The following is a 24,974-nucleotide window of genomic DNA, read 5'->3' on the forward strand; positions in this document are numbered from 1 at the left end:
GCAGACGGGCAGGCGGGCCGACCAATCAGCGCGGGGGTCGGCGGGGCGCCGTCCAATGGGCGGCGCGAGGGGCGGCGCGGGGGCGTGTCCCGGTGTGTTTGGGTTCGTGCTCCTCGGGGGAGGGAGGGAGACGGCGGCGAGCAAAGTTTTTTTTCCTTTTTTTTTTTTTTTCCCCTTTTTTTTTTTTTTTTCTCCCAAATTTCCCGGCTTGGCGGGGGGGAGGGGGCGGCCCGCTCGCCTCTTTCTTTTCTCTTCCCCCCCCCCCCCCACCTTGGCGGCGCTCCCCGGGCGGAGCCGCCTCCCCCCCCCCGAGGCCCCGCGCGGCTCCGCGCCTCAGCGGTGAGTGCCCCCCCCCCCCCCCTCAGGGCCCTTCCCGCCCGTCAGGGGCCGTTGGCGCCAACGGCGCGCGCGCCCCTTCCCCCCCCCCCCCCTCCCCTCCCCTCCCTCCTCCTCCCCTCAGGGCCCCTCAGAGGGAGGCGGGAGGGGGACGGGGAGGGGGGGGGGGGGCGCTGCCCTCTCGGCTCCGGCGCCGCCCGATCGCTTCGCAGCGCCCGGCCCGGGGCAGAAGCGCCTCGGCTGCGCCCCGCCGCGGTCAGCGGTGCCCCCCCCACCCCCCGGTTGCCTCCTTCCCTCCCCTTTCCTTCTCCTCGCCCCCCTCCTGGGCACGCAGGCGGCGCAGGGAGCCCCCAGCAGGCTGCTTGGGGCCGGAGGGGGGATTTGGGGGGGTGAATGAGGGTCTGTGGGGCGAGGCGGCGGCTGTGCGGGACGTGATGCTGCTCCTGGGGCTGTGGGAGGAGGGGCTGCGCGCAGAGGTGTGTCCCGAACGCGCACGGAGGGTGAAAAATAATAAATAAAAAAAAAAAAAAAAAAAAAAAACAACTTCGGTAGCAAAATAAGGCAATGTTTGTGTCTGGGGACGCGTCGCCGGCTGTGGGTAACGCCGCTCGGTGTCCTGCGAGGAGAAAGCTGCTGTGTGAGCATGGGTGTAGGAGTAGCTGCTGCTGCGGGAGGTGGCCGGAGCTGCTGGGATAACACCCAGCTCCAGAGAAGTGTTTTCCTAGCTGGAGTAGATAAGGCTAATACTGTAAGCGGTGGTTCGTTTTTTCCTGTGTTTTTTCTTCCATGTTAGACTAACCTGAGTATTTGTTTTGATAACCCTCCAGAGAGTCTGCAGGGCGCCTTTACAGTTAACTTAAGTTTCATACTTTACGCTCTGTCATTATTATTATTTTAACCACGACTTGTTAGGTTTCAGTGTTTCATCCTCTGCAAACCCCATGAATCTTAGTGAGAAGTAGTAGGTAGACTTCTGCAGTTTGTATAGCTCCATATTTAACAGGTACGTTTTACTCACTAGTTCCCAGTAACACTGCTATTCAGATGAATCAGAGTTTAGTTTTCTGGTACAAGTGTAGTATGGCTAACAGCTTTGATTTTCAGACTCTTTAGATACTTTGACAAATTGAACCAGCTTTGTATAAAGCTCGTCTATACTGGAGTTGCTCAGCAATTTCGCCTCTCTTGTTGTGGCTCTTGTGGCTCAGGTTCCTTGGAGCGTGCATGCTGTTGAGAAGTTAAGTCCACGTCCTGATCTGCTGCAGCATCTGAGGTCTTGAACTTAACGGTTAGGTCAAGGTTTCCGTACGTGATCCATGATTAGTGTTGGGGCTGCTGTGTAGATGTACCTCGGGAGTGCTTTAAGGTGACTTTTCACCTGCTCGCAGCTAACGCAGTTACAGGTAAAGTTAGCCAATTCTGCACTGAAGAAATAAATCACCTCATGAGAAGCTGAGGCTGCAGAAGGGAGTGTGGGACCCTGTGCAGAAGCAAGTGTGTGTTAGCTTTTCTGCTCTGAAGTTCTGGTGGCAGCAAGGTGCAAGCAGGTCTTACGCTGTAGAAACTAGGTAAGGTTGGTGTCATACCTTGTACTGTCACCTGGGCTAGCTATATTGCACGTGGAGTTGTATATTGATAGTGTTCATGTAAAACTATGCGTATATAAACAATTAGTACAGAATTGCTAATTGGTAATACTCTAACATGTGTGATTCTCGTGTCAACTTGATCTTGAAAGTTTGTTTCTTTATAATGTTGTCAACAGGCTGCTTACTAAAGGAACTCTCTTCATTCTGGTAGTGTGGAAGCACTAGGAAAAACCATGACCCTAGTTTACAGAAATGCCAGCGTCTCCTGGTTAGACAAGCTTATGAATTGATGTGTTACTGCAGCTTTTGTGTGGCTGCAAATTAAGCTGGAAATCTGAGCCTTCATCTTAAAAAAAAAAATAAAAAAATAAAAAAAAAAATTACTAGCTCAAATATTAGGAAAGAAGAATCTTTAAAGCGTGAATCAAAAAAGCATCGTCTGCCAGAGATTGTGACTGAATATTCCAATAAAACACTCGAGTTAGAATGCATGTCATGGCTTTGCTTGGTGATGAGTGTTTGATCATTAAAACTTGATAGAGTGTGGAGCTGATTCATGTTGCGGGATAACTGGAAGAGGAGGGAGCTTCAGGGGAGAACTCTGCAGTTGCAAAATACTATATTGCGCCTCAGATTTGCCTTCTCTTACAGGTAGTAGAAAATAGAAATAAGTTGTTTTGTAGAAATAATGCATAACATGTATCATATCTAGAGAGAGCTGCATCCAGAAGGATGGAGTGAATTAGAGTACTGCTGTAGAAAAAGCCATGTGAAAATTGAGTTCAAATGGGTTTTCTTCTATTGGCTTTTGAGTTTATTTTTTTCAGTAAAACTGCATTTCTGCTTACAGAAGAGATTGGATTTACAATTAAGCTTTATGAACTGAAGAGCATAGAAAAAGTCTTTGGAGCTTAGTTATTGATTTGAAAAAGTTTATTAATAGTTATTAATACCTAATGGTTCAGTTACTTGATATGCCATTTTCTGCAGAATACTTGGATGCAAAATCTCTTGTCCTAGTCACTTAATGCCATTATCTTTCTTAATTTCCCTCAGAATGGCTTTTTATGCATAGATATTGTCGAGCTTGTGCAATAGGAACAATCAGCGGACACTCTCCAGCTTCTTTGCAGTGATGTTCCTCAGTAATTGCTCTAATGCTAGTGTTAGGTTCACAAATTCTGTCTGCCCCAAAGATTTACAAATTCTACAATACTTGTACTAAGAGGAAATACCTGATACTAGGAAATATTTACCTTGATTTTTCTTTAATATAAGAACTTTGTCACTTTGGTGCATATAATATATGTGCCTGAATTATCTTTGGAAATGCTTTTAATTATCTTTGAGTTGTTTTTTTGTTGTTGTTTGTTTTGTTTTAGTGCAACATTTTACAAGTATTATGTCTATCTTGGGGAAAGAATAGGAAGAAGATGTCAGTCTTGTGTTCTATTAGTAAGAACTTAACCACAGATATGTGGAGCAATTAGTAGCATATACTTCTAACTGTTTAACCAGATGTGGTAGAACAAGATTTCTGCATTCTTGCTGATAATCCTTCCTTAGCTTAACGTTTACTGTCTTTTCTCCCTTTTCAGATAAAATATGTACGCTAAATTTGTTTGTTTGTTTTTTTTTCAGTTCATAGTGTGTGGAATAGGGACTGAAGAATCACTCCTAATTTCTTGTTAATGCAAAGTAAACTTTCTGCTACCGTCTGCTAGTAAAAATAGGGGTGCTGTTTGGTCCTTGAGCCAGCTGTCACTGTCAGACAAGGAGCTGCCAGTTGGTATTTCGGCTTGTGAGTTGACCAGGGTAATAGTAATCGGGATATTCTGGTTCCTCTTCCCCGTCGCTTTCAGCGGACAGTAAAACTCTTACACTTCCTCAGATTGCTTTGCTTTACTCTTCGTGAGTTCTTTGCTTTGCACAAAAATAGCGAAAGCTTCTACTCGCTTATTTCTCTGAAGAAAAAGTATGATTTACTACAAAAAAGTGACATTTCTTTTACTCTGTGGAGCGGTAGGCAATAAGTGTATTGAATAATTTTTCCCTTGTCCTTCAGGTAGCGGTAAGAAGGAGAGGGTGTTCTGCACTTACGGTTTGCATGTTGTAGGGAAATGTTCTGAGGTTTTCAAGTTTTCATCAGTGTAAGGATTGTGGTTGGAGTTTGGATGTTCTCCGTGTTTACCATGTAGTGAGCTATGGAGATGACCTTTTCCAGTTTCAGCTAGGCAGTACGGATTGCGTTTCTGGGCCTTGCCAGCTTCTGAAATCAGATATCTTCTGTCTTATTTCCTGATTTAATGCGTGTGGATTAGAAAAAAGCACAATGGTTCCATGAAAAATCCAAAAAGAAAGATGTTTCATCTGAGACTGCCAGCATTTAATTACAAATATATATGTTTAAAAGGCTGACATAGGTCTAAAAGTAGCTCTTACTCAGTTTAGCTGTTGTGTTTTTTGAGAACACTGTTTGATGAGAGAAATGGGAGGTACGGTACGGCAGTATTCCTGCTGCATGCTGTAGGGGACTGGTCAAAATAAATGGGTAAAGTAAAAACTCACAGTCAATGTATTTTGACCCTCTAGGCAGACGTTGAAGGCTGAAAAGCTAATTAGCGGATGAAAGGATAAGAAGCAAAGTTGCAAAACAAAGGGTTGATAATTTAAAATAGCCTGTCAGAGGATTAGGCAAAAGGTGATACAATAATATTGCGTTGCATGAGGGGAAACACTCTAACCTATTAAATGAGTGGCAAAAGAAATAACCCAGTATATGTTTTTACTTGCATTTAATTTCTAAAATGTCATCTTAGTTCTTGACAGTGCAGTGAAAAATACATTGTGAAAAACTACCTGACAGTGTTTTTTTCAGTCAGCTTTAGTTTTTTGGCAGCAAGACCATCCTGCCTTAGGAGAAATGGCTTCTTTTGTGCTGTTGGATTTCGTAGCGGTCTACGAAGAACATAGTTCTTAACCTCCAAACTCACAGATTATCAGTGGATTTTTCAGATTCTCTTTTACTAGTTGAAAATGGCTTTTCCCGTTCCCCTCATCTTGTATCCTGGAACTGCATTTTTTTTTTTTTCCTATTCAAATCTCTTTTCTTACAGGAAACATTGATTGTGCCTTGCTGTTCTTTGCTACGTTTGTCACGTAGCAGAAATAGACAAGTTTCACAAGTGAAATCACAAGTATGATTTCCAAATCTAGAAGCTAAATGTTTTGCAAAGCCCTGTGCCAGCGTTCTTGTTTTAAGACTAGTTTATTAAGTCTGCGTGTTATCAGAACGGACAATCCCTGGGATGCTCTACAGCGGTCCTCACCGACCTCCCGGGCCCTGTGACCTCTGCAAAAGCCTGGTGGCTGTCATGCGTTCGTGGTAGGAATTGGGTTCACCTTGAGGAGAAGGATGTAACCCTCCTGGGGCACGCCAGCCCACTGTGCGTGCAACACGCTCTGGCTCTGGGCGATCCACCAGCGTTAGCAGCAGTCCCTCTTCGCTTGCTGCTGCTGCTTGCAGCTGAGAGACGTAAATTACCCAGGAGCCCTGTTTCAGCACGCTCTGCTCACACCCTCAGGAGCTGTGTGTGGCTGAGGAGACACGGGTCATCCAGCTCTTCGCTGGTTGTTTGAAAACCTTTTACTTCTCTCTTTTTTTTTTTTTTCTTTAAGACCCTTAAAAATAATCCGATTTACTTTTTCTGGAGATAATTAAAATGCCACAGAGTACGTTTCATTTTCTTGCTGCAGCTGACAGCAGAATCTGCTTCTTCATACAGCAGTACCGTAACTTAGAAGTTTTTCCAGAAGTTATGTGGGAGATTGAATCACCTATGCATTTATTTCCTTTACTAATATGAGGACACACTATTTCAGACGTCACAGGTTTCTGTTTGCACAGTGTCTTAAGATACTCTAAGTTAATATTAGTAGGTGCAAAAGCTAGCTTGAGAACTGGTGTCTTTAACACAAACTTAGGGTATAAAGTAGTTGATAAAGTTTTGTTTCTGCGATAGAGGAATGTTGTGTGTCTGCTTGCCCGTTTCTTACAGGTAAAGACACACAATTCACTCCAAACTGTGATCCATTCATGACCTGAAGCAGCTGAAAATTACTTTAAGAAAGCAAACACTTAGAGTTGTGTGAAAGGGTTGCTTTAGGACATTGTCAGCTACTTTACAGACTTGAGTATCTCTCTTTGAGACCCTCTCCAGGATTTTTCTGCACTGAGATTTTCTGGGATACGTGTGGGATTATAACAGCATTGTTACATTGCTCTAAACGTAGCAGTTTAACTGTGATTAGAATGGATTTATTATGAATTTTTTTTTATTTTTTAAGTTGAACTTAAGCTGCTCCTAAGAAAGAAGCTAAATAAAGAGAGCTTCTGCACAAATGTGTATCCACACAGGAAGTTTTACAGTCATTGTAATTCAAATTCACATTCTTTCTGTGTGTAATCAGGGTCTCAGAAGAACTTTGTTTTCCAACTAGTTTTCTGTCTTTTTCTGTTAAATGACTAAGATTCTGCTTTAGGAGATTTTTATTGCATTGTACTAGATATGAACGCTTGAAATTAAGTGTAGATGAGCCTTTTGGTGAGGAGAATAAGAATGAAAGGGAATCAAGCCACGGCACTGGTTTATCCATTTGTTGCAGACCATTTTTCATAGAAAAATATTTCTGAAAACTTTCTTACATTAGAGTTTTTGAAAGACGAATGCTGTCTTTGTATTAGCATCGCACCACCCATCATATGAAACATCTTTACTGTAGTGGTTTTAAATGGGCACAGTTGCTGTTACCTGCAATAACAGTACCAGAAACTGTATACTCTGTGTTTCTTGAGCACTTAAAACCAAAGTGGGATACTGAAACGTATCTTGAGGTGTTGGGGTTTCTTCTTTGAGAGTGGGGTTGTTTTGTTTTTATATAGCTGTGCTTTTTGCTTGGATGAATGGCTGCTTTGGGAGCTGTTCATCTACTTTATGTGGCTGGTGGCATGAAGAATACATACAGATTTTAGCTACTTTGTCAGAGCCTTTATTATATTCAGTAAAAAGTTAGAAGAATGGTACTTACATTTCTGATGGCACTCACTTTGCTGAGTGAGACTTGAAAGTGGAAAAACATTCTTTACTGCACAGCTCAGCTTTTTCACTCGCTTAGAAAACTACATAGTTCTAGTAAATTAGCTTTGCATGACTTTCTTTGTTCAAGCTTTTTAACTTTTGGAGTACCCAGAGAAGCAACCCAAAGTGACAAAAAACCTTCTCTATTGTTGGAAGGTAACTCCTTTGGTTCTTTCATATCCAAAGGCCAACCTTCTTTCTCCTCCCCATCCAACGGGGATTGTATGGATCCTTGGCAATTTGTGTTCTGCAGAAAATGCATTCAAGTTGGGAGAGTCTTTGAATAAAAAGGTAACTTGGCTTGAGGAGAAATGTCTTAAAAGGTGCAAGTCCCATTGTATTAAATACTTTGACGTTGGCCAATAAGCAATGGAAAATACTCCTGACTACATAAGGTAACGGTGGCCTTGGGACAAGAATACAATGACACAATTGGTCTGTTCTGTCACAGGTCTAGCCCTATACTTACCCAGTGCTGGGCAGTGTTACTTGCACCAGTTTGGGTAACGAGGCAAACTGGTAGTGTCTTGTGTATGAATACTGTATGGCAGCTTGACTTGCTCCTACCTTAGCCGCGTGGAAGGAGACTAGCTGTGTAAACTAAACGTTAATTCAGTTTTAGAAAGCTTTAACCCCAAAAAACAAGTGGGAATTCATATTACTACATTTTTCAGATTAAATAAATGATGAACGAAGAACGGTATCTGAAAGGGAAAAACATTCAAACCTAGAAGCAAATTTTTAAAGAGTTACATCTTTAGGTACGATGGGGCAGCTTTACTGTGCAGGTCAATTGTCATGTATTGCAAGTAGGTAGCCTAAAGTAGGCTTGATTCATCCTGACTGTAATAATGAACACTGGCTACTTGTCTTTTAAATGCCACTTTTAGAGGAAATTAGATGCAAATGTTGAAGAATGACTTTGTGCCACCCCCAGAACACGGAAGATTTAGGACTCTTGCGCATGCCTCAGGAGAACCAAAACTCTTTGTACAAATAGTTCCACATTCAGTAATTCTAACTGAGCACATTTATTCGCGCTTGCATTGTTGAAGACTAGGATTATATCACTAATAACATATTCTTTTAAAATAATAAAAATAAGAACAAAAAAAAAAGCGTTGCCTCATTTCTTTGCAGAAGATTGAATTAACATTGTTAAATACACAGCAGATTTTTTTTAAAAATTGGCTTCCTGTCCCTTTCTTAGGTGCCTAAATAGCTGAAAAGTACAATTCAGGCTGATGTCAAGCTGTAAATACTGATGAAGCTGAACTTGGCAGCTGGTTACGTTGCAAGTTGGTGTTTACAATTGTAATTTAGAATTACCTGCTTTACAACTTAGTATTTATTTTTTCTTTGACAATGATAGTGTCAAGATCTGAAACTTTTCTGCGCATATATATATATATATATATATATATATATATATATACACGTGTGTGTATATATATATATATATACACGGAAGGGGACCATATATATATACACGTGTGTGTATATATATATATATATATATATATGTGTGTATATATATATATATATATATATATATATAATGTTGGTAGGAAGCCAAATAAAATGCCTTTGTGTAAAACCAAAATCTCAGTTACTAATGATAAGAAATGTGTTAAGTACGGCACCTTCATTTGGAAAATTTCAAGGTGTAAACTAGCAAAGACTAAAATAAATGTAAAATAAAAGCAAATTGTGACTTACTATTCATTCTCAACACATGCACGCAGCCCGGCCCTCCTCCTGGCCCTGCCTCAGCCCACCGTGGTGATAAATGTCTGCCCAAAGCAGCGCTGCGGGGTGGAGTGTTAAGCTCTAGCGCCTTCTGCATGCACCAGCTATGCAAAGATGCGTTTTGTGTTTGTGTATCATGACTGCTGTTGGAGTTAGCACCAGAACTGTGTTAGTGTCGGCTTCTTAGTGTGAAAGTATTAAAAAAAAAAAAAAAAAAAAAAAAAAGACGTTTAATAAACCTATAGAAACTTTTATACTTTTCTAATGGTAAGGCAGGAAGATGTTAAGAACTAAAGGGTTAGGTGCAGTATCTTCCAATCCCCATGCTGTGTTTGAATGATTTCAGTAGCGCTGTCTTTAAATAACCCCTGTAACTGCTGAAGTTCCCATTTCAATGTGCCAATGGATAGATAAGCCACCGTTCTTCCCCAGGGCGCATGCCTGCTTACTGCCTTATCAGTTTTAATTTTGTTTCTGCTGCTGTTTTTGATAACCATGGTGGTGCGTAGGTCTTGATGGCTGTTACTTCTGGATGAAAAGGAAACCCTCGATCCTGAGTTGCCTGTCTTTCATGGTATAAATAACCTGGTGGGATGATTCTGTTGGGATTATCAGCAGTAGAGAAGTTATCTATAGCTTTCAGGTTTACAGTTGAGCTGTCAAGAAGTAGGTTTCTCGTACTAACGTTTAGTTTAAGATGGACAAAAGGGTTTAAAGTCTCTGGTCTAGCGTAACACCTCTTGTTCCCTTCACCTCCCCACTCTGACACTGAATTCCTCTGTATTCTGAAGACTCATTTTGCAGCTTTCCTGAAATAAAGCCTCGCTGCTGCTGTACTGGTTTTGCTTCAGCGGCGCTGCAGCTTTGGGAATGCTGGTGTAAATGGATTGCTGGCACTTGGAGTTGACTGCATCCCCGTTTTTGCCACCAGAGCATCGTTAAATTACATGATAGTTGTAATACTCATGGTAATGGCTGCTTGTGTGCCATTAGGATTCCGAGCATTGCTCCCATTATCAAGCAGAAAGCAGTATTAGCAGTGTAAAACAGCCGTCTTTTGTGCCTGTAAAGCATTAGTTTGCAATACCTAAGAGAACAGAAGATGAACAATTGAAAGGAATGAGTTTTGATAGTGATAGTTTGTTTCTGACTTTACTCAAAATTTTCTTTCATTGCGTTAGCTGAGTAAAACCAGTGTAGAGCAGAAAAAGCAGCCAATATTCAAAGCTCATCCTTTTTTATTTCCTAGGTGCCTCAGTCGTCACTGAAATTTACAGTGCTGCTGACTATCCAGTTCGTGTTGGAGAGGGGATAGGGAAAAGGGGAGTTTCCCTGCTCCACAGAGCTTACAGTCAAAGACAAGAAAGAAACACGGGGTGTGATTCCAGAAGATGCTGAGATGCTGAAAGGGTGCTCCCAACAACCTCAGGTTTTGATAGCTTTCCATAAGCACAGAGTTAGAGTGTAAAAGGACTCAAAGAGGTAAAAGTAGGAACAGTTTCAGGATATGCACACATTTTATACATAACATATATGTGTCCGTGTGTGCTTCAGCCATGCTGAAGAGGCAGTGGGACAAAGCACAGAGGAGTTTGGGAGACATAACCAGTGGGCAGCCTCAGGCTGCTGGGAGTTGGTTTTAACCTTGATTACAATTGAGAAGTGATGTGTAGTGCAGGATAGGTGCCGAGGCAGACTAGAAACAAATAACTCTCACGTTCACTGTTACCTTTTTAATGGATTCTTCAGCAATATAAGCATGAGCAAGAAAAAAGTGAACTTCGGTGCTTCTTGTGCATTAGAAAGTGGCAAAAAGGTAAACAAAGCATTTTTAAAAAATGCGCTTTCAATTTTTTTTCCCCTTAGTGGGAGGAGGAATACTTGGCACCTTACACGTTGTTTATGTGAATGTTTTGGAACACTGGGGAGGTGGCAATGCAATGTTCTGTCTTCAGTTCATTTTTCAAGGTTGTTTTCAGATGAGAGAGCTAGACACAGGATTTCTAAGTAGGAAGTCTGACCGAAGAACATTTTTGTGTAGCCCAGGTCTGCCTTTCTTTACCATCCTCCTGCTTTTGAAATGGATGTGGATGATCTGGTATCCATGTGATGGAGTGAACAAAAGTTTTGTTCATTTTTTAAATTACACAGATGTGGTTTAAGATATATTACTAGTTTCTCAGAAAAAGTCCAATGACTGGGATTTGAAAGAAGTACCCTTTTGCACTTGTTTCCCATCTCCTCCTTAACATTGATAGAAAGACATTCTTTAATTGGAAAAGAAAGGGTTTCCTGAGCAACTCATGTTGTGTAGTTCTCTTTGTAGAGAAAAAAAAAAAAGACATCTTCAAGTGTTCTGCCTTATGAAGTGGTTTTGCTAGTTTATGTTTGTGCTATTGAACTGTTGATTAAAAAACAAACAAACAAAAAAACAGGACTTAAGTGCTGTGATTTGAGGCTCGTGTGTTGTACATACAGGTTAATGACAATTTTTGTCAAGTCCTTCTAACGTTCCCTTAGTAGAGCAGTATATACATGATATCTGTTCCGAGTTACAGTGCGATATGCACAGCCACTTCCAGCAAGGTAACTGTGTTAACAGGTGAGCTATTTGCCATGCAGTAGAGAAATCTTCGATACAAGTTAATAATGAACAAAATATGAAGTTGTACAGCCAACACTGAATTAAACGTGGACCTTTTGCAGTGCGTCCTGTTCTGCTGTAGGACACCGTGGTGATTCTGTGGAGCACCCAACTGCCCTTGCTGAACACTAATTCTCTGGGTTTTTAACAAGAAGCAGAGGATTTCTGCTTTTCCCTTTCATGTTCTTAGCTCTTTTTTCCTTGAAGTATGTCTTTTGGGTTTCCTTCCACCTACGGCAGAAAGATGGTTCTAAACGCGGTGAAACAGCACGGTGGTTCAGTGTCTTGGGCACCAGTGACCTCTCTCCTTCTCCAGTCTCGTTGCTCCTCACTGATGGCATTTCCCTGCTCAGTCTTGGAAAGTCCAATAAAGTGGAGAAGGACTGCCACAGCGAAACGTGGGTTGTCCAGAATAATTTTTATAGTAAATTATGACAGCGTGCTGTAGGTGGAGGAGAAAAATAAAGTATTTTTTGTGTTGTTTTGAAGCTGCAAATGACTTCAGGCCAACTTGCCGATTACCTACTTGGCTACGTGATGGTTTGGGGCATTTACGTCAGCTCGCTTTTGTGAGGTGATTTTAGACAGCTTGAGGCCTTTTGAGCAGAGAGTGTGCTTTTGGTTGCTTTATCAGAATCATTGCAGTATGTAAATTGGAACCGAGTTTTAAGCTAAAATTCAGTGCTGTCAGACAGCTAGCCATTTAGCAAGGGGGTAGTTAAATTGCAGTGGCAGCAGAGACCCCCTTTTCGTCTCCAAGCGTCCTGTTGTTGCCAGTCAGAAATGGAGTGAATGCAAATCTTGCCCAGAAAGCTCTCAGTTAATGCCAGAAGCTCCAAAAAAATGCCTCAGTTTATGGCAGCTAGACCAGCGACGGGAACAGTTTGTCACCACACGGTGCTGCGCGTTGAGCACGAGTGGTCGCCAACAGCATGACGCAGTGAATTCAGAAACGTGCCACCTGTTGGGTACCTTCACAATTAACTTTTTTTTTTTTTTTTTTTAATTTTGAATGGTGCTTAAGTAATAGCAACTGGAATTCAGATTTTCCTGTTGTTAACTTGGATGTATAGTGGTAAACCAACGGTTTTGGACCCTTGCGCAGTCCTGCAAGTCAGTTATATTTTGCAAAACCAAAATTGAGGGCTTTTCTAGCTGTGGTCAGTGCAGGGTAGAGGGTTCTGAATGATTTGAACGCGTTGAGTGTTAGCCAGTTCAGCGATGCTCGTGTGTCATTATTCTATCCAAATAGGATTACATACCCAACAATTGCTAATGGGATTCATTTTTATACGTAATTACTACTCAGGAGTCCTCGTAGAATTACATAACCACTTTCCTTGAGCGCGCCTGTGTGCGTTATCTCGGTTCTTACACAAGAAACCAGTTTCACCCCTTCCCTTTACTCCGTTGTAAATAGAAATTAAATTTTTAGAATTTCCCCCTGTACTGTGGTATCTCACAGCTGGTAGGAACTTCATTCACATGTGTCACCAGCGTTCTCCGGATTTGGATGGGAGGTTGTGGGAAAAGTTGGAAGAAAACTTATTTCTGATTGTAACCTTGCTCCTTTCAGTTCTGTGCAGCTGGAATACTGCGGTGTTCCTACAGAGGCAGCTTATGTGAGGTGACCAGAAAGGAGGCACTTGCTGTAAGTAATGAACTTGGCATGGAAACGGGGGAAAAATGCAACACCCTAAACAAACACTTGAGAAAAAGGCTAGCCTGGGAGTCCTGACACTGTGCAGGATATTCGGCTGCTTCATAGATTTCCTAACCCAGCTAAGCAAAGTGCTGCTCTTCGCTCGATTAGAACCAGAAGTGCGTACAGAACAGTTAGGGGGTTATGCTGCGTGGATGCAGTTGTGGTCTGCCAGGGCAGGGCTTACTTTATGTAAGCCACCAGCAGGTAGGTTGAGTGATTTGTTTCTGTTACTGCAAGGCAACACATACTGAGTCAGATTTCTCAGTGCACCTGGACATTGAATGACCAAGTGTTGTAGTTACGTTGTTAGTGCTTGGTTAGGACCTGGCACAGTTTTTGGTGGGCAGGGGGAGTTCCTTTTCTCACTTTGTTGTCAGCAGTGCCTAAATTGTAGGTGGGCTTTCTTGTTTCCTTTCATTTTTGGTTCCTCTCCCTTCTTGCTTGAGCAGTTGGTGGCTACGTAATCAAACTGTGCCTTCTTTCCTTTAATTTTTTTTTCCTTTGCAGTCTGGGCAAGCATGTTGACACATCTTAAAACCCTGGCTGGTCAAAATAGATGCTCCGTCTGAAGACTTGCGTTAGGAGGTGTATCCACAATATTTAAATATTGTTCTGACTGTGGTGGATGCTGGGATTCTCTTTGCTGTAACATCTTTGCAGTCCTGCTCAGATACATGTCATGCTCCATTACCTAGCCTGTTTTCAGTGGATTCTAGTCTTTTGAACTACTTTGACTTTGCTAATTAACTTTGTTATTGCTCTAGAAATGTAATCCTAAATTTATCAGAGTAATGGAAGGAGAATGATCAGTCTTTTGTTGTCTTCTGTCTGTTAAAGTGAAATAGATACTCACTAGAGGCCTTTTTCTGTTAGTGGTAGGAATCCATACTCCTCATGAACAAGACTCTGTGATGAGGTAGGACAGGTTATTGGCATAATTAGTAGCAGTTCTCTCTCTTCCCATCGAGACATTAGTGGTCCAAAAGCATGTGGTGGTTTGGCTGGAATTTTAAATGCTTTTGCTAGATAGTAATGCTGCGGTATTTCCAAGTCCGTCCTGTAGCAAGCCCTTTTGGAAAAAAAGCTGTTATTTGGATAGCTTCTGCAGTGTTTCATATCCCCCAACTTCAGATGCTTTGCTGTCAGCAATGGCACAGACGTGAGGCTTGCCTTTTGGCTGATACCCTCGTTGGTGGGGGTGGATGTCGGATACGTTTCTTGAACCTGCTAGGTCAACGGCAAGCAGCCTTCGGCTACACCTGTAAGGTATTTTGTACTTGACTGCACGGATAAATAACAGTGTTTTACGTGGCATTGCTGGATATTTCTGAGATGTTTCAGAGAGATGGGTGGCAATTTCCCATTCAGTCAAGGAATTCAGTTTTCCCTTCTTTTCTGTTAATTGGAAATTAATAGGGAAAGCTGAAAACTCAACGATAACAGAGCGGGCTGCTCTCACCTCTGCGTATTACATTCATTGTATGTCAGTAGTAAAAGTATTTCCTTAATCTCTACTGTCCAGTGAAGCCAGGTAAATGCAGCTTGCTTTACTTAGCAAACTGGGATGAAAGCAGTGTTTGTTCACTGAAGGAAATGTTAAGAAGAGGTAAATGTTACAGCTTCTTACTCATTCCAGGGTATGCATTCACTTACTGCAAACTTAATCAGGAGTTTGACTTTTGTTAGACTTCTGTCTCCAGAGCCTTACTTTGTAACAATAATTTAAAATGCCATATTAATGTACTTAATAGTTTTCCAAGTGAAAATGTACATTTCGGAGTGGTTGAGAAGACAGCATGTTGCACTTGTGTTTCCATGCTGCTTTGCATGTTCATTTCTGGCTGGAAAGCCATCATTTCAGTTCTGTACCTACAGATAGCTAACAGTTCAAAACAGTTAAAACAGTTCAAAACTGTTGTGAAAAGGATAAAATGATAATAATGAGGAAATCATAACGTGATGCCAAAAATAACATTTTCAGCAGCTATGAAGTTGTAGTGCTTAGTTTAAATGATAATGTTTGTTTTAGGAGGTATTTCCATTATATTACCATTATATTGTGATGAGAAATCATTAGCTTTTTGTTTCTTCTTTTTTTTTTTTTTTTTCTTCTCCCCTCTATTCCCCCGGTGCTTCCAGTGGCGAGGTTTCTACAAACTGGTAACCACAGTAAATCCTTGGAAGAGGAATTTCCTGTTCAATATCAGTTTGATGTTTCTGTCATGCAGCAGTATGCAGGATGTGTTGTTCATCAGACTTCAATGTCAGGCTGTAGTATATAGTATTTATTCTGCTGGTTGATCAGCTTGCTCTCAATCTTCATTAAACAGTCCGACCTCTTAAATGGTTTGTTGGGTTGCAGGATGAGTGTTTTTTTTTTCTCTCAAAACTGATTATTGCTCTGAATTGTGTGGTGGTGTGTGAGTAATAATTACGTGGAAGCAATATACAGTATTATGGTTTTGACATTTTCTTGGAGGGTGGCTATTTTTAAAACACATTTTCAGCAGTGGTGCTATTTTATTCTGTAGAGATCCAAATTTGCTAAAACTTAAGCCTAAATTTGATCCTAAGACTTAGCAAATACATGGGTTTTGCAATATGTAAAATCCTTGCCTTCGAAGAATAATTGCCTTGATTAGAGTGGCGGTTGAGGTGGAAGAATAGTGAGGAGAAAAGTACGTTTCCCTCTTACTCTAACCTTGGCAGTAGCTCTTCCTCTTCTCCCCCTGATACTGCATACATTACTTTGGGGAAGAGGAGGAGCCTGTGCTGCTTCTTTTACAATAAGAATTCTGTATTTACCCTATGTGATCTTACAGTTTTTTTTCTAAATGCTTTGTGAGTAAGGCTTGCTGAGCTTCAGAGGCAATTAACTGTCTTTCGTTTCTACGTGTTTTTATCTGGTAATGACCACCGTTGGCTAATGTATTTATTTATTTTTGTCTACTTCTAGGGTTTCGTTTTTGCACTGAATGTAGCCAGGACGGATCCTTGTGGGCTTTGGCAGCCCTTGGAAACTGTCAAAGGTAAAAAAGAAATAATAATAAAAATCCAAAGTTCAGTATTGCATCCCTGAAAGTTGGAGGTGGGAAGAACACTCACCTATACTAGTTTTTAACCACTTTTACAGTATATTGCTAATGTCATGTATTTTCTGGTGTGTTATTTCCTGTGGCTTTGTATGTGAAGATTTTTCTGTAACTGCCTGATGGGATTTGTGTTCGTCAGCTACATTTGATGTGTGTGGTGGTTTTCTTTGAAAATGAATTAATTTCTGATGAGATTTTAAAGTCACTGGATTCTGTAAGTAATTGGCTCCTATAAGCAATGAAGTTAAATTGAAGCTTTGTTTTTCTTCTGGATGTTCTTGCTTTCATCTCAGTACCTCTCAATTCTCATTTAAAATGACAAAAACTGTTTTGTTCTTTTCCCATATGTTAAATTTTGTGTTGCTTTTGTACAGTCATAACAAGCTCCGTGTAATGTGAAACTAGCGATTTGATGTAATATGGCAAGATCATTATTAAAAACTAACACTTCTGTGTCCGCATACCTAGGTAAGGACTAATGGTTGCAATGATGTATCAACGTGATTGTGTTAGTCTCATTTAAGATATAATTCATTACAGAACTGCCTGTTTTCAAGTATGGCATGTATACAAGATCACCATGTTTTGAAGAGCACTTGTGTGCACTTGTTTTGCTTTGTGCTCTTGAGAGAGTTTAGGATCTACCCTCAGTTTCTGCTTACTTTCTATAATGGTGACAGTTTGCACAGCCTTGCTCTTCTTTGAGGGTTTTCCTGTTGGTCATATCTGATTCAGACTTTGCAATTCATAGGAACCACAACTGCTTTTACATCAAAAAGTGCTTCTTTTGCAGCTGCTGTCTTCAGAAGCTTGATATTATTCTTTCCCCTATATCAAATGAAGGGCACTATTTTCCTCTTCAGTCCGTATTTGATGTCTGCTGGCAATCAGAAGACAAAATGTCGAAAGACCTGTTTATTAGATAAAGTGCTTCGTTGCGATAATGCCTTTTTGGTGACCAGCAAATTTGAAGACACCTGGATTCCAGCTCTCTCCTGCTAATAAGGGTTTTATGCTTCTGAACGACAGACCTTTCTATTTGGGGAACAATCAGCCTTAGGAAGTAGAAGTACCTTGTTCACTGGTAGTACTTGTGAGGGCTTTTTGAGGATATGGAAGGTTGGCTGAGGTTTTATTCACTGGAATACGCTAGAATGCAGTAGTAAGGAGCTAGGTGCTCTGCACTGCTGTAATTACGCTGAATTTCTGACTGGTAGCTGCATCCATCATCCTGATATCACTGAAAAAATTCTGTACATCATTGCTGTAGAAAGAGATGAAACACAAACAGGATGAAACATGAGACTGATTTGGCCATATTACATTACGGTAGGAAAATACTGTCTTAGGCATTAAATTTCATAAGAATTAGAGTTCTTCTATTAGTGAGTATTTTTATCTTTGAGAATATTAGATTAAATTTCAAAGAGTTAAATAAATACTGTAATTAACTTCAGACGTGCATCTCCTAGGTTGTATGTTGGCATACCTGTATGTTGCCATTGGTTAGACTTCCCTTGGAGTCCCTTCCACTCAGGCTGTAGTTGGTTAATTTTTCCAGAAGACCTCAGATGAAGCTGGGGGATCTTAGTCCTATTTGAGGTAGATTTGGTGGATATATGCAAGAGTGGAAGAAGAGGATTATCATACTGTGACCTTTTCCAAGACTGACTTTGTTAATAGGTGTCAGATCTGAAAGTCTAAACAGACTGTCTATAAACTTTGTCATTTCATCTCCAGGGAGTGTGGTCCATCCAATGTTGGAAATAACTAATTTAATGCTTGGGACTTTGGAAGCTGTTGGGCTCCTTTCCGATCCTGTAGGACCCTAGTACAAGTTCTTATTGCCTCTTTGTACAAAATGAGCTACCCAGTGTGTGATCTTTAGCCCTCTGCTCAGAAGCTTAAGAGGCTTGTCACTGCCAGCAACGTGGAATAATTACGTTGGTTCTTCATACGCTGGCAGTAGGCAGTTGCTTTCTTGGCTGAGAAGTCATCCTTAGTTTAATGACTATTACAAAAGTCTGTCAGAGATGTTTTTTCATGGATTCAGGAATCCCCAAATGCCTGCTTCTGGCAATAAGGAAGATGGAAATGCAGCGTTCTTGTGCCAGTGGCTGTATGAATCCTTCCTTTCACAGGGAATTGAAGAAAGTATGTAAAAATGTATTGAATTGGACTCAGAGTTTGTTGCCTGATGCTTTGTCTCCTGAAAAAAGCCACAAGCAAGTGTCATGGGGAAAACTACAACAAAAGGACAGTGCTTAGCAAAAGCTTCCTCTTGCAATAACTCCTGCTGTCTGTGGCTTAAGGTCTTCTTATACCAGCTGTGAGGGTTTATTTTTTTTTAAGTGGATTTACTTTTTTTCCCCCTTGTGAATTTTTCCAGTAAATTGGGGCCTTTTTAAACTTCCAGCTTCTTGCCATTCCATGTGAGTGAGTTCACACTAACTGAGCGTGGTATGAAATAATAGAGTCTGTTTTGAACATCAAAGCTGGTAAAACGTGAAGAGTGAGTGACTCATCTCTTTTTTTCCTTCTCCATTGCGCTCTTTTCTGTTTCTCACTCTATTCTCTGAGCTTCGAATTGTTCTAGTGTATTTAGTCTGTCCTCAGTGGGAGAGTTTGCTTATCTTTGCTCTTGTAGACTTTTTCTGTTTATTTTTTTATGTCTTAGTTCTGCTGACTTCTTGGGAGATCTCAGAAGATAAACAGCAATTTTTTTAGAAGTTCATCTTCAAGTTCTTCTAGCACTCTTAATGCAGCGACCACTCCTCACGGTGGTCTTGTTTTGACATGACCTCACTTGATTTTATAAACTTCTCTGTTGTGCTTCTGGATGAAAGAAACCAAAACCATTTTGACTGTTGGACCACAGCATGTCTGCCTACTGGGCTGTGGCATTTCCCAACTACTCGAATCTGACATTGCAAAGTCACACTAAGAAAGTCCCTGCCCCAGCGGCACTGAGGTTGGTTTGGACACAGAGTGTGGTCGAGTACCATGGACAGGGCCTGCTCGGAGCCTGTGCCTGAGCCCCTGCAGCGGGACAAGCAGCTTGCCTGCGGGGAGACACTCTTTTGGGGCACGAAGCTCTTGGTGTCCGTGCCTGATCCACGTCTTGCTTACCTCTAAGTACTTAAGAATTTTGCTTATATGCAACAGGCAGAGTATCTTAGCCTGCCTCTGTCACCCCCACGATTGTAACATCCCCACATTGTGTCCCCATCAGTTTCATTTGTTTCGTGGTAGAAGGGAATTCGCTCAGCACATACATACTTTGTGCTTAGGGTGTTCACTGCTAATAGAGCATAACCCCAAATTCCTTTAGGAGTGTCTCCTATGGCATTTCACTTGAGGTGCTTCTCCTTTTGTTTACTTAATCTCCTTGTTAACGTGATAAACTGCAGTCTTGTGTGTTAATCTTCTTCAGCGCTGTAGGGACAGGGTTGAAGTTTAGGTTCATCTCCAGTCATTCCTGTATGAATCAGTCATGATATACATACCTCTCTGATTTTACAGCGGAATTCCAGGAAGGAGGTGAAAGCTGAACACGTTTCAAGGGCATCGTTTTGTGTTATGCCAGAAATAATTGTTTTGTCGCACTGTTTGTGGAGTTAACTTCCATGCAACGGATTAGGACGTGAAAGGGACAAAATAATACATCTTCATATATTGCTAACTAGGTCTCAATCAGCTTTTTTCATACGCTTCAGAAAGTCTCGTCTGAATATTTGATGTGGTTTTTGACAAACACAATGTATTTGGTTTGTTAGGTTAAATCTTGGCTTTGAGAAAGATCAGTACATTCACTTGAAGTCATGGTATTGATTCTGTGTCCTGTTAATCTCCCGTTTATGAACTCTTCAGCAAGCATTTTTGTATTTGGAGAGTATTATATCTATTATGCTTTGTGCTAGCACGTGAAGATGAAGGGTAAGATGGAGCAGTGACAATGCTAGTAAAATAGAACTTGATGTGAGGTAATGCCCATTTGGATCTATGAAGTCTGCGCTGGTAAAATCTGTGTGACTGTGCTATTGAGTGGTAACTTTCTTTAGAGAAGTCTGAATCTTTTGGTTACACCTACAAAAGAAGTAGGTTCTTTGTAGATACTGAATATTCTTGCTTAATAGTTCAGAGGTTCAACATTCACTGAAAAGGGAAATAAAGTTTTTGTGACTAAAGCTATGATGATAGTAGTAGTAGTAAAGTTTTTCTGAGGTTTCTCACACCCATACCTCACAGAGAGAATTTGGTGAGAGTTCTGCTTTATCCTCATTCCTCTTAACCCAGAAAAGGAAATTGCTGTAAGTCTGAAAAATGCTGCTGCTTTGCCTGAGACTCTCTGATATTACTGAACATAGCCAGCAGTTTGCTGGTTATAAGGCATGATAAGCTGTAAGCAACATTTTGTGGTTTCAGGCCTTTTGTTTGTAGAATATTCTTCATTTCTTGTGACAGCTTAATAGCCATGAAAAATGTTGTCTACCTATGCATGACATAACAGAAGGCATTGGCAGCCTTACCTTATGAACAGCCTCTAACTTTGAAGCGGAAGAGGTACATTTAGGTGACAAATTTCCAAGCTTTCTCTTTTTGACCTCATTTCAATTTGCACTCCCAAAGTTTCCAGGCTTGGAATTGCTGCAGTAAAGGATGACACAACAGTCCGTATCTGAGGTGCAGATATGATGCGGAGAGACTTCAAATGGCATTTAAATGCTGGTGCAGTTGGGGAGATGAGCATCTTGAGAGGGATGGTTGTTAAAGGCCAACAGCAGTTTGCTTCATAGTTGTAAGCTTGGTGTGAGCGCTTGCTTTCCAAAGAACTGGAATATGATGGATCTGCTGATAGCAGAAGTTTTGCCTTCTTGACTCAGAGATTCCTTGCTGACTTTATGCTCTGTTACACCTGAAAGATGGCTTATTCTCTGGTGTCGAAGACATTCTAATCTTTGTAGACTCCCTAACTGTATTGCATGTGTCCATAAGATAAATTTTTAAGATTGGAATTTGGGATGTTGACTTTGTTCAGTTGGAACTGCACAGACAGTGTCTACCAAATTAAAAAAGTTACCAGGTAGTGTTGAATACTGGAAACTCTGGGAGCTGTTGGCCTGGGTTAAATTTGAAATAGTGACCAGGAGATGAATGACTTTATCTGTTCCCTGAACCATTTAGAGCCTAGAATATATTTATTTCTAAAATGAAGACAAAGTAAAATAAGAATTCAGAGGTACTCTGGGGTGGCTGGGAATCATAACAGTTTTTTAGACTAATAACCTTTGGATTATCTGTAAGCTGAATTTGCAATGCTTGTATGATCACAAAAGCTATTTTCTAATAAGAAAGATTTGCTCAGCTCTAGTCTCTGATTATTCCTTGCTGACCATAGTTTTATTCAGTAAGCACGATGAATGCATAAAATACTCAGCAATGACATATTTGAACATAAAAAAGAAAGCAGCTTCCTGCTAGGTGTTTTTTTTCTCTTCATTAAGTAGAATTATATTTTATCCTGAGTAGCAGATGCCGTACTTGTTTGTGCAAAACATAAATTCAGCGAATACATGCAGAACGTGAACATTAAAGGTCATAGCCTAGAGTCATTATTTATGTGCACTGCAATCTTGCATAACACTGTTAAAGGCAGCAAAATCATTCTTTTAAAAATACATCTTTCTTTTTATCTTCTAGGCAGTATTTTGCATTTCTGCAGAGCTTTGCACAGATCCTGTTCCCATGCAAACTGATGAGGGAGAAATACTGGAGGAAGGCAGTCCCAAGGTCAGTGAGGTAAACACCGCTGTATTTTGGAGGAACCAAGAGCTTGCTTGGCTGAAACGGGGAATACGTGGAGTGAACGCTGACTACTGGTGGTATTTTTAAGAAATACCTGCATGCAAATAAACAATTTGTATGACCCTGGAGACATTTAAAAATAACATTTTTAAAGGCTGTTAGGAACACAGGGTTTTTTGTAGCCTGCTAAGGATTGAAAAGTATGTCTGAGTTAGGGCACCACCAGGAAGGAAAGAGGAAACTCTTGAAAAGAAATACTAACTTTGATTGTGTTGTGTTTGTTAGAACTGGAAGGGCTTGCCATGGTTTTTGTCCTTCCCACCTGCTCTTTCAACTAACTTCAAGAATTAGGCATGTGAGCCCTTAGGTGCAGGTATCAGTGTTTGTGGATTACTGACTGATTGCTTCTCATTACCCTGCACTTGCCAGCATGTGTTCTGTTGTGAGACTGGGTAGGGTGTTGCTTGTAAAGGTATCTATGATACTAGACATTCCTTGTAGAGACAAGAGGCTGTTAAGTGTGCTGTTGAATATCGTGTTGGTTGTGTCCTGCTTTGTGCTACTTCCTGAAGATGCAGATATTGAATTGTGAATTACTTTGGTTTGCATAATGTCACAGTGATTATCTAATTCTTCAGTGGGTTTATAAATGTATTTTATGGTCCTATCTCAACAAGTGAGTGTTAACTTGGCAACTGATCTGTTGTAAAATCCAGCTCCTAAATTTCATGAAGGTCCAAATCATTGTTAGCTTGCTTGTAGTTTTCTGTTAACCTACTTAGCAGCTGAAAAAGGAAATAACTGGAGGACTTAACATTTGTCATTATCGGGCTGTAGTTTTCTGAGAGATGCTCTCATGGTTTTATGCTCTAATAGAACGGAAGATTGAGCTCTAGTCATCATCCTAGGAGGTGGTTAATTATGTAAACAATTGGGTGGTTGTCCTATATGTACTTTAGGAACTGTGTTAATTTTAAATGGCTTTGAAGGAAGGCTCAATAGATCAGGAATTGACAAAGGAAAACATATCCATGGATGTACCTGCATCCAGCCAGATGATCGAATGCTTCTCTCAACAAGGATATGATTACACAGATCAGCGGGGGATATTGATGAGAGGAAATGTCATAGTGTAATTAATTACCACTGTTAATGGCGTGGACAATGGTGCTCGCTTTTCATCAAACAGAATTAGTGTGTGTGTGGGCATATGTTTTTGTGTATACACACCCAGGTCCGTGTGTGTACATATGGATACATAGCTTTTTTTTTTTTTCCTCCTTTTGCCCATGTGGCAGGAAATGGATTGGAGTAACTCTCTTGTGAAAATTACTCTTTTCCTTCAATTAAAAGCATGCTTTTCTCTGGCATGCTTAATTCTGGGTGTAATGACAGATTATAATATTTATCCCACCATCAGGTGTTCCAAAAATATACAGAGCTTAAATTCCAAACAAATCTTTTAGACTGACTAAGTGCGTATGTAGTATGACATGAAATGATTATCATTTAGAGAAGGTAGGAGACTTGGAATCAGAGCTATATAGAATCAGTATACTTTAAGCAAAATGTTCTGATGACTACACCTAGTCCTTCTCCCCATCCTGTGACGTACAGGACTAGTCACTGAAGCGTATCCCCCAGTGTTTCTTTAGTCTGTAAATGCTTGTCTTCCCTTTCTTGGGATGCTTTTATAGCTATAACAGTTGAAGGGTTTGTCCCAGAAAAACTTAGGCAACGTCTATTTCACTATATTGTCTTGTATCACTAAATGATATACTTCATTTAACAACACTTATATGATCTAACGAGACATTTTCTTAAAGATATTTTTCTAAGAGATTTTTTAAAACTTCAGTAATGCAGCTGAGTTTCTTTCTTTGTGTCAGGACTGTTTTTCCTCTCCTCTTCAGACAGATGACATGAATTTTTGGAAGGACTTAATTTTGTGCTTCAAATACATTAATATAATTATATATCGTTCATATTTTATTTGGATCTTTCATTTTTCCCCTTTTATCCATTCCAAAACACTAAGCTGCAAATAAATCCGAAGTATATAACTATTGTTATATTTATTGTTCAGATCAGTGGATCTTCTTTGTTTTTTTTTCCAGGTGTTTATACCCATATTTAAGTACTAGGGATCCTTTTGGTCCCCCCTCAGCTTATGGTCTGTTCTCAAAATCCCATAACTTACCTATTCTTTTGCCTTCACTAGAAAATGATTTTTTTGAGCCTGTAAAAGATATCTACAAAAGTCACCATCTTCTAGCATTTTATTTCCTATGAACATTCAAGGAAGACATGGAACATTTGGGTGTATTAGCAGCTCCTTTGAAGCTCTTCTCTTAAACATTGTAGAATTTGAGCCTGCAGCTCATAGGTCTTATTATGAGATTATTTGCTGCTGATTAAGCACGTTCAAGCTACCCCAGTGACAATACGTTTGATTATATCATATATGAGGTCAGGTTAAGGCACCATTCTTAGCCTTTGTTCTGGATAATTCATTTCTAGCCAAAAACAGATTTGTGCAAGTGATAGAAAGAATGAAATTACTGTTTGTGGTGATTCATAGCATCTTTTATTGGCTCCACCAGAATAATTATAATGAAAAAGCAGGCAAGATTTCTCTCTTGAAATGATTTCTTCCATTTTTTTTTTGAGGGCTTCAGCAACAGTAGTAAAGCTATTGTTGCAAAAGATGGAAGAAAAGATTGTAGAATTCGTTTGTATGCCTTTTTGTTTATATCTTGTCACATAAGATCTTATATTTTTACCTAAGATCAATATGAAAAGCCACTTGGTGTTCAAAAAGCAAAGGCCTACATATTGGAATGCCTTGCTGTCAGCTATGCCTTGCTGTCAGCTACACTTAAAGTATTTCTCTCCAGTAGGAAATGGTCTTGCTGT

The 24,974-nt window shown here is 40.4% G+C and overlaps 1 protein-coding gene across 7 annotated transcripts in view; it reads left to right on the forward strand.

Moving 5' to 3' along the window:
- Window positions 1-275: 275 nt before the first annotated feature.
- Window positions 276-24,974, forward strand: part of TNRC6B (trinucleotide repeat containing adaptor 6B) — a 127,259-nt gene continuing 102,560 nt past the window's right edge. For 2 of the 7 annotated variants that reach the window (XM_082769420.1, XM_082769426.1), the window contains exons 1-4: window positions 291-339; window positions 13,033-13,107; window positions 16,118-16,190; window positions 21,954-22,052. In XM_082769420.1, coding sequence (XP_082625546.1) covers window positions 21,999-22,052 — 54 coding nt within the window. In that variant the 5' untranslated portion in view covers window positions 291-339; window positions 13,033-13,107; window positions 16,118-16,190; window positions 21,954-21,998. Of the gene's footprint in view, window positions 340-13,032; window positions 13,108-16,117; window positions 16,191-21,953; window positions 22,053-24,974 lie in introns of all 7 variants that reach the window. The other 5 variants (XM_082769422.1, XM_082769427.1, XM_082769424.1 and 2 more) reach the window with 4 other exon arrangements.

Source organism: Aythya marila (genome assembly GCF_965140915.1).
Source record: "Aythya marila genome assembly, chromosome: 1".
NCBI lineage: Eukaryota > Metazoa > Chordata > Aves > Anseriformes > Anatidae > Aythya > Aythya marila.